General features: G+C 37.5%; 1 protein-coding gene across 1 annotated transcript; it reads right to left on the reverse strand.

Moving 5' to 3' along the window:
• Nucleotides 1-4,473: 4,473 nt before the first annotated feature.
• Nucleotides 4,474-8,996, reverse strand: LOC126955010 (V-type proton ATPase catalytic subunit A-like). Its single transcript, XM_050791132.1, has one exon. The coding sequence runs from the start codon at nucleotides 8,938-8,940 to the stop codon at nucleotides 7,087-7,089; it is 1,854 nt and encodes a 617-aa protein (XP_050647089.1). The 5' UTR covers nucleotides 8,941-8,996; the 3' UTR covers nucleotides 4,474-7,086.
• Nucleotides 8,997-10,638: the final 1,642 nt, after the last annotated feature.

Genomic DNA, 10,638 nt, shown 5'->3' on the forward strand with positions numbered 1-10,638 from the left:
AAGAACATTGTTCTTCATTTAAAAAAACAAAAAAGGAGGACTGTCTTTTTATGGGGTGGATGATATCTTCAACATCTTCTCTATATTATGAATTTTATATGCCAGTTGTAATATGATCCTCAGTGTAGGTGAGTATCAAACATTGAAGGATAATTCCTTTTAAAGCAGTTGTACAAAGATCAAATTATGGTTTTTAAGCATGACATATAAATAAAGTTGAAACAGAATATTTACAGAAATAGAAGAGCTACCTGACTTCCAGATAGTCTTAAATAAGTGCATTTTCGCAAAACTTGCCTTTCAGTAAGAACTGGACAGGAGGAACAGAATATTGCAAGGGCTCCAACTTTGGAATCAAGCGGCCTGGTTTTTTCCTCACTTGGCCTCTTTCTAGCTAAATCATTTCCAGAAAGGCATTTAAACTCTATAAGCCTCAGTGTTCTAATCTGAAAAATAATATAATAATATTAACACTCTTAACAAGTTTTGTTTGTTTGTTTTTTTAATAATACGTGATAATACTTAATGAGAACCTACCATAAGACTTAGCTGCTAGGGTGCAACATAGTTATAAAGTACCATGATTATTTGAAAGTTCAAGGTTATATTTTCTATAAAGGACTTCCAGTACAGATATTTTGCATTTCTGATTGAAATAGATATACATGCTTTTCACTTCTATTGGACAAAGGGTGGGCTTTAGCCCACATATGAAAGAAAAGCCTCTAAGCTAAATTTATTCTTGCACAGATGATTACTCTGCATCTATAAAAGGAGAGATTAAGTCCAGGAAGTAGTTCTAGATTTTTTTCCAAACTCAATTTTGTTCCTAACCTAATATTCATTGCTTTATTAACTTAATATTTTATATTTAAAGTAATACATTTGCATAGGGTTATACATATTCCATGTATGAATATTTTGGCTAAATAGGATAATACCTCTTTATGGAAATTTAGATTATAAGTTTAAAAAAAATGAAGGAATTCCAGCTAAAACTAATAATTTGGATTTTAAAAATAAAATCCAAAGAAAATAAAAATAAATAAAATAAAATCAAAAAATTCCCCCCAAATGTGGAGATTAGGAGATTGAAAGTGATCTCAAAAAATTATCTAACTGCCAAAAAAAAAAAAACCCAAAAAACCAAAACTGCCCTTTGCTTCTGGAACACAATTTTCAGGCTTGCATAATTTTTTTCTAATAATAATGTATTTTATATAGTTGCAGGGATTATGTACTAAACTTACTGTCTTAACTGCCTGAACTTTGTAAATGGACAGGCTAGTGAGAAGTTTGTGGGCTGAACAATTTTTGAAAATGTCGGCTGAATTGCATCATATCCTGAAATACATTTCACAAGTCTTAACAGCAGCAAGTGGCCTAAATGAGTTAGGATCACTCCTCAAGCCCTTAAATTAATATCAGGAAGCAATTTAGACACCGAGGAGAATTAAGCTCAATGTGTTAGTGAGATGAATAATTGAAGCATTTGAAGTGGGTGATAGATCTTACTAAGTGATTACTTCCTTATAAATTCCTAAACAAGAAGTCTCCATTGAGAAATGGTTTGGGATTGCTGCCATTTGTCACTTGGCCTATGAATGCTTAATCACCTGTATTTTCAGGCCATTAAAGGCTATTCAGTGTATTGTGGTGGCCCAAAATAGTTAATACATCCACTGAACACCCAACCAACTCCCCAGAGGGACCATTGCAAATGCTGGGAAAGTATTCAGCTTATTGTTGTCACTCTGAGTCAGTAAGCCACTATTATCCTGATAAATTTTTATAATAAGAGTTAATATATAAGTAGGAAAAAAAGGAATTGTTTTTACAATTTTAATGCTTATTTAAGTTGCACACTTCTAGTTATTTTAAAATTTGAGTTAAAAATTACATCAGATTCATTGTAACTGAACCCTCAATAACCCAGTTTAGATTACATTGGTCAGGGCTGGGCGTCGTGGCTCACATGTATAATCCGGATAGTTTCAGAGATGGAGGTGGGCAGATTGCTTGAGGCCAGGAGTTGGAGACAGGCCTGGCAAACATGGCATAACTTCATCTCTACTAAAAATACAAAAATTAGCCAGGCGTGGTGGCACACACCTGTAATTGCAGCTACTAGGGAGGCTGAAGTAAGAGAATCCCTTGAACCTGGAAGGGGGACATTGCAGTTAGCTGAGATCACGCTGCTTCACTCCAGACTGGGCGACAGAACAAGACTTGTTCTAAAAAAAAAAAAAAAAAAAAAAACCACTGATTAAATTTGTTATGCGTGCGTCTGATTGAAGAGACAACCTGAACAGGCTAAGTGTGAGCAACAAGACTGTTTATTCACTCGACTGCAAGCCGGCTGAGTCTGAAAAGGGAGTCAGTGGAGGGTGGTGGGATTGGAGCTAGTTTTATAGGTTAGGGCTAAGCAGTGGAAAGTTACAGTTAGGGGCCATTTATTGCGGGCAGGGGAAGAATGTCACAAGGTACATTATCACAAGGTGGGAGGGGTCACAGGGCACAGTGTTGCGAGGTCGATTGATCAGTTAGGGAAGAGCATGTTACAATGGTAGAATGTTGCAAAGTTGGCTAATCAGCTAAGACAGGAACTAGCTGTTCTTTCTTCCTTAGTAGTTTTCCTGTTGTCCCAGACTTTCTGGCTCCAGGAGACCTTCTGGATGTGTACGTGTGGGTCACAGGGGTCATAATGGCCTGACCGTGGCATAGCCTGCTCAGAGGACCTTACAAAATTGTGCATCATGAAATTTATCAACTACTTATGGTAAAGGAATGAAAAAACACAAATTTAAAAGGAAGGGTTAGCTTCCACCACCTAGACTAGTATCATATGCTTTTATATTCCTATATGCACAGCACATGCTTCTATATATGTTAGATGTCTTAATATACCCTGGGTGAGCGGCAGCATAAGATGGTGTTTAAGAAGAAAGGCTCTGGAGGCAGACATACTGTAGCCAGATCCCGGCCCAATAGGTCAGTTATTTAGTCTCTCTAAACCCCGCTTTTTTTATCTGTAAAATGGCGAGAGTAATGGTAATAACCGCATAGGGGCAGGTGAGGATTAAACGACACAGTAGATGCCCGGGTGTTTTGTGCAGTGACTTGCACATAGTAGTCATTACACACATTTGTCTATTATGGAATCCTGTCATCTTTTTATTTGCTCAAACTGTACAGTGCTTTTTTTGCCCAGTAATCTATATAACCATTCTAATTCAGCATTAAGTATTTATTATGTTTCTTTAAACCTTTTGATTACATTAGTTGTCAGTCCAGAACCAGCTTAAGTGACTGGCTGAGCTTGTGTAAAACATGAGACTGAGGGAAAAGAGGAGGTTTTATATGCATGCAATATAAAACGCTAGATATTTTCTTAAGCTACATGAGCATGTTCTAATAAAGGCAGGCAGCAGATGAGAAGAATTTATAATAGCTACATTCCATATATTCTTGTTTCTGCTTCATAATTTGTCTTTGGTGAGTATGTAATTTTTTTTCACAGTAGTTATTCCCAGCTGCATATGTGTGCTGCAGAAAGAAAGAGCATATGGAATATATACCGTGTATATATACATATAGAGATATTCTGGCATTGGGCATGTGGATTCACATGCATATACATGCACACACTCGTACTATCAGTCTATGTATGTCTATATGTAGACAGAGACAAATATATGTATAGATATACATTCCTTCTGCTCTTTTCATTGTGTTATGCATGTCAGAGGCAGGGAGAGTTCTGTTCTCCTCCCTATTCCCCACCCCCCCACAAGCTGGAGGGCCAGAAGGTGGGGCGGTACCTCAGGATAATGGCAGCAGAAGGCAAAGGGAGCAGACAGCTGGCAAGCTCTGTCCCAATATGCTTCCCTGAAAGAGGCGAGGAAATTTCAGAAGATGCAATGCCTGAATGGCTCACTTTGCAGAAAAACAGAAGAACCAAGGTAAATTCCTTAGAACGTCATCCATTTTAATGGGTCTAGAATTGACCATCTTCTTATCACCATTTGGTAAACTTCCCCAAAGTTGTGAGTTTATAAACATCTCATCTTGGAAGATAGTCTAGAAAGACATGTCAACTTTTCTGACTCATGAGGGCTCTTCTCATAAGCTTAAAAAGATTCTGCCAATGCCAGGTGTCTCCCTGGAATTTTCTAGAACAAAAATATACAGTGAAACCTTTGCTATGTTAAACACAGGGAGCATAAGAAATTCTGAATAGCAGATACCCTGTCATAAGCACTACAACTTAGCTGTTTTGAATGAAACATTTTCAAAAGACATTTTACATGCCTCCTTGCCATTTAAAACAGATTATTCTAATTTCACAGTTTCCTGATGATTCAGGGTCAACATTATGAACAATAATTTTTATTAGTCAAATGTAGTGCCCTTTGAAATGCTTCATTAAAATATATAGGACTATTTTCCCTATTATTATTATTATTATTATTATTTTAATTTAAATCCACTTTTTATTATTTCACAGATTTTAACAATTATACACAACTTTTAACATAAACATAGTGAAATCTCAAGGATAAGGAGGCAATATATATGGCCTCTTCTATTCGTTATTCAGGATGGAAGGAAATTTTAGAAGTACAATGTGTGAGATTTAACACTGGAAAAATACATAGGAAACTTGTTTAACTGGCTCCACTTAGGACCAGACACAGCACAATAAATATAGAACCGCATCATCTTTTAAAAAGATCATTGTAATTTTAACACATTCTTACTAAAGAAATACATACTATCAATGACCAATCTGAAATTCTGTAACAGGTGAAGAGAGACTTACGATGAATCTCTGAGCGTAGGTTCGCTAGCATCTTCACACTCATACATAAACATTCTTAAAGGGAATAAGAATGATTTCAAATTCAAAACAACAACAAAAAAAAAATTTGGTCAAACTTTCTTCATCATACCATTCATTGCTATCACAATCCTAGCTTGCTGGTAGGTTTAAGAAAGGAATAGAAAGTTTTTGAAATCCTTTTAATTTCTACTAGTCTTAGGGCCTCTTGGGTAGGCCACTTTGGAAGCAAACTGATTAAACAGCACCATTAAGTCCGCATCTCAACAAACCATTGCATAATTTCTGTCAATGTTCTCAAAGGTTAAAACAAGTTGTATGGAAGAAAACCTTTCCTCAATAGCAGGCCACTGTAAAAACATGTAATCTGCAAGAATTTAAACAAAACTATCCTGAATTCTCTACTAATTGCTTCTTTCCTTAATAGATCAACATATAGGCATTACCTAAAAAATTAAATAATAATATACTGAGGCATAAAATAAATACTTCATTTATGCTATCACAATTTGGGTATTTGAGATTGTTAGCCATGTTCACACACCCTTTCCTCTACCCAAAGAGGAAGCAATGGTGCCAGCACTACTGGTCAGAAAGAGTTAATGGGAAACTGTTGCTCTCAGAGCTGTTCTGCAATATGCAGACACATAAATTATTATTTTAAACATATACTTAAAAGATGGATAAAATGATCTTTTTTTTTTTCATGTGATGCAGATTCTGTTATCAGTAGATACAAAATTAATTTCATTCCTATTAGGATGGAAACTGGTATGCTGCTGTGGCCATAGATAGTCTGAGAAACCTCTTAAGCCAGTGAACCAAAAACCATATGAAAGAAAGTAATATTTTCTGTGATTGGTTAACTGGCTGTTCAAAAATTCAACAAGCAAACAAACATGCAAACATGTGACACGTCATTATTTTGTAAAAACATAATGCCACTCTGGCCCCAGGAATCACTATAGCCCAGCTGGTCCTTAAAGGTGCAAACAGCCTTTAATTGCTACTAAAATCTCTGCTATTTTACTGCCCATCACACTTGCCACATGATTCTCAGAAGCTTAGGCTTCCAAGATGTTTAAGGAAAATAAAGAAGGTGTGATGTGGATCAAGTTTTCAGTGATTGTTTTAAATGTAATTTTAAAAAGAACTTCTAGTAATGAAGTATATAATAGTCCTTGATACTAAATTTTTTCTAGTGAAATAAACTATGCTTTAATAAGACAATGTTGCTCTAAGTTTGACCGCCTGATTCTTTTCTTCTCTTTTTTAGAGGATACTGTTTCATATATTGCGTGAGCCCCACAAATGTCTATTTTAAAAAGAGTATAGTCCCCGGCCGGGCGTGGTAGCTTATGCCTGTAATCCCAGCACTTTGGGAGGCCGAGGCGGGCGGATCACCTGAGGTTGGGAGTTCGAGACCAGCCTGACCAATATGGTGAAACCCCGTTTCTACTAAAAATACAAAATTAGCTGGGCATGGTGAAGCATGCCTGTATAATCCCAGCTACCAGGGAGGCTGAGGCAGGAGAATCGCTTGAACCCGGGAGGCTGAGGTTGCAGTGAGCCAAGATCGTGCCATTGCACCCCAGCCTGGGCAACAAGAGTGAAACTCTGTCTCAAAAAAAATAAAATAAATAAAAAATAAAAATAAAAAGAGCATAGTTCCCAATAGTTTCTCACAAATATTCCTGATTTATAGTGGGAGAAGCGATGCATAATTGTAACATTAATCATTATGTTTTTTGAAAATTAAATATTTCCTGCAAAGCAATTCCTCTGCAAAATGCTAAGCTGCCAATGAGCTTACCACAATAGATATTGAGTCATTTCACAAAGTACCTGTTCAAAAGTTATAGAAACCTGGCCTTCCATTCCAAATTCACTGCAAAGAGAGTACATGCAGTAGTCCTGTTTACAATTTAATAGAGATAAGGGCACACCTAGGACAAAGAGGGTCATCACCCTACATACAAGTTTACAGTAGTGTAACCATAATATATATTTACTACATTCACCACTTCAGATAGAGGAAGAGGGAGGCCCTTCACAACACTAGAACAAAGGAATGTTAGTTTTATATAAGACCTACCAGAAAAACAGGGAAACAAATAACACACATAGGCACTAGTCTCAAAGCTGCACAATAAAGAAGCAAAGGGTTTGAGATGAGAAATTCAGGAAAATATACACATAGGAGCTTGTTGAGGAAAAGGAAATCACAGTTCTAATCTTCAAGGCTTCTAATCTTCAAGGCTACGGAATGCATTCTGCATATCTTCAAGAAGTTGTGCATAGTCGCTCTTGATCTTTGCCTCACCATCTTTCAGTGGATCCTTGAATTTCATGGAGGAAAGTTTATAGAGGATGTCTCCCATGTGTTCACGAATAATGGACCATGTGATTTTATTGTCACTCTGGGCAGTGGTTTCAACAGCTCTACGAGCCATATCGTAAAATGCAATCATGTTGGACAGCATCCCTACTGTCTTGTAGAATGGGCAGAACCTGTCATAAGGAGTATATCCATTTTGTTGTAGGAAATCATCTTTGATAAGTTTTGCTACCTCCAGAGTGATTTTATCTGTTTCTGCCAAAGAAGCCTTTCCGACAAGCTGTACAATTTCTGCCAGGTCTTCTTCTTCCTGCAGAATTTCCTTAGCTTTGGTCCTCAGAGGAACGAACTCTGTGAAGTGTTTGTCATAGTATTCATCCAAGGCACGCATATACTTGCTGTAGCTGATGAGCCAATTGACAGAGGGGAAATGCTTACGCTGAGCTAGTTTCTTATCTAAGCCCCAGAACACCTGAACAATACCAAGAGTGGCAGATGTAACTGGATCAGAAAAATCACCACCAGGTGGAGAAACTGCTCCTACAATGCTGACACTCCCTTCTCTTTCAGGATTTCCAAGACATTTCACCCTGCCTGCTCGTTCATAAAAAGAGGCCAGACGGGCACCAAGATAGGCTGGATATCCACTATCTGCAGGCATTTCAGCTAAACGACCAGAGATTTCTCTAAGGGCCTCAGCCCATCTAGAGGTAGAGTCAGCCATCATACTGACATGATAGCCCATGTCACGGAAGTACTCGGACAGTGTGATTCCAGTATAAATAGAGGCTTCTCTAGCAGCAACAGGCATATTGGAGGTATTGGCTACCAAAGCTGTCCTCTTCATAATTGACTCTACCTTACCATCAACCTCCATTGTGAGCTCTGGGAAGTCCCGGAGGACTTCAGACATCTCATTTCTTCTTTCACCACATCCTACATAGATGATTACATCACTGTTAGAATACTTGGATAGAGACTGTGATATCACTGTCTTTCCACAGCCAAAGGCTCCCGGGATAGCAGTAGTTCCTCCCTGGACACACGGAAAAAGGGCATCAAGGACTCTCTGGCCAGTCAACAGAGGATGATTGGCTGGCAGCTTCTCAGTGACAGGTCGAACTTGACGTACAGGCCATACTTGCACCATGGTGAACTTTTCCTTTACACCTTCAAATTCAAGCTCCAAGACAACATCAGAGGTATCATAATTCCCAGGTGGAGCAATATAAGTTACAGTTCCTCTGTTTCGTGGGAGTAACATGATTTTGTGTTTGATAAGCGAGTTCTCATTGACAATTCCATAAATGTCTCTGCCAGTGATATGACTACCAACCCGTAGGTTTTTGCAAGGTGTAAAGTCCCATTTGATATCTCTGCTAAGAGCAGACACGTTTACTCCTCTGGGGATGTAGATGCTTTGGGTCTGACTGCTGATATCCGACAAAGGTCTTTGAATACCATCAAAAATGGCTCCCATAATGCCAGGACCAAGCTCTACAGAGAGGGGTTTACCAGTGCGAAGTACAGGATCTCCAACCGAAACACCAGAAGTTTCTTCATACACCTGAATAGTAGCCATGTCACCCTCCAATCGAATAATCTCTCCAACCAACTCGCTGTGGCCCACTCTCACCAGCTCATACATGGCTGCACCCGCCATGTCACAGGCTGTAACCACAGGTCCTGAGACCCCATGCACATAACCAAATGTGCTTTCTTTATCTTCATCGAGTATTTTGGGTAGCTTGGAAAAATCCATGTTAGTTTACCTGCTGGGGCGCAAGGTGCAGAGACCATACCGACTGAGGACCGAGAGGCTCTATTTTCCCTATTATTAAAGTATTTCTTTTCCTTTTACTGTGGGCCATTATTTCTCCCAAGGTCTATTTTGATACTTCGAAATCCGTTGTTGGCTTGAATTACGTAGCCTAGTTTGTTGGGATGTTATAAAAGTAGGAAATAATTGCCAAGTGAGCACTCAAGGCTTCCTTTCTTGCAAAGGCCTTGTCATGTACATAGCCTTTGCAAAGCCTTGCAAAGATTTTGCTTGTTTGTTTGCTTCGTGGGTTGTCAAAGATGAGGTTAATGAAAGGCTAAATCTTCCTTGAACACGGTAGTCTCCTCCTATCCACAGTTTCACTTTACATGGTTTCAGTTCATGGTCAACTGTAATCCAAAAATATTAAAATATTTTGAGAGAGGAAAGAGAGAATTCATAGTCACATAATGTATAATCCAATGTATTATTATCATTGTTTTATTTTATTATTAGCTACTGTTGTTAATTTCTTACTGTGCCTAGTTTATAAGTTCAGCTTTATCATAGGTATATATATATATATATATATTGAGAGAGAGAGAGAGAGAGAGAGAGAGAGAGAGACAGTATATAAAGGGTTCAGTACTCTTCACAGTTTCAGGCATGCATTAGTGGTCTTAAAACATATCCCCCAAGGGTAAAGGAGGACCACTATATTATAACTGTATAGTGTCATTTTGTCCATAAAGCTTAATCTTATCTCCACAATTAGATTGTAAACTCCTTGGAACAGTGATCATATTATATACCATTTTCTTTATTCTTCATAACACCAAATACAGTACTCATAAACTGGACACTCACTTACTTTTACATTGATTCCAGGGTATAAAAAATTTTATACTGGTTAATTATTATCACAATGAAAGAGCAACGTGTTGGATGGGAGTATCAAGCTAACAAATTAACTTCAGCAACTGCCAAAAGCACTGGGTGACAACTGTATTCATGGGACAGATAGTAGCAGTAATGAACTAAGAGCTTCGGGGACTCAGTTATTTTGCTACATGCTGAAACATTAATATGTATAGGCAGGCAAGTACATGTGGATCAGAAATATAAGCAGTAAAAGTCATCAGTTGATGTGATGTGTAGTTAACTTTTTTTTTTTTTTTCTTTAGGGATTCCGATAATCAGAGCCATGGCTTGAGGATACCATGTAGTCTGTCATTTCAAAACTTTATAAATTCAGATTTGGAAAAACCCCTTTTCCTAAAATTAATATTTGAAATTTTATCAGCATAAACTATCCCATTTATGCATAATATGGTAAGAATAGGAAGCTTTTGTTTTACATTTTATATGACTCATATAAAATGAACTTCACATGATTAAAATATAGTTAAACTCTTATTTATTTGTGTGTTTCAATTTAGTTGATTATCTTATAGTTTATATGCCAGAATATCATATGGGAAAGACATCATTTATCTGCTGATCTTTCTAAACAAAATCCAGCTATTTATTTTCTTTTTCAAGCTGGTTCTAAACTAGATGAGGGTCAAGTACATGGAATCCCTTATGTCCTTTACTTCTCCATTTGTTGTTTTGGTTATGCTTACAACTAGCTCTATTCATTATAATTGCTCACCTTCACAGAAACACCAATGACATCATTTTAGAAACACAAGTCATTCA

This window comes from Macaca thibetana, chromosome 5, assembly GCF_024542745.1.
Source record: "Macaca thibetana thibetana isolate TM-01 chromosome 5, ASM2454274v1, whole genome shotgun sequence".
NCBI lineage: Eukaryota > Metazoa > Chordata > Mammalia > Primates > Cercopithecidae > Macaca > Macaca thibetana.

Coding starts and splice junctions, on each gene's coding strand:
- LOC126955010 (XM_050791132.1), bottom strand. CDS start 8,940: ATGGATTTTTCCAAGCTACCCAAAATACTCGATGAAGATAAAGAAAGC.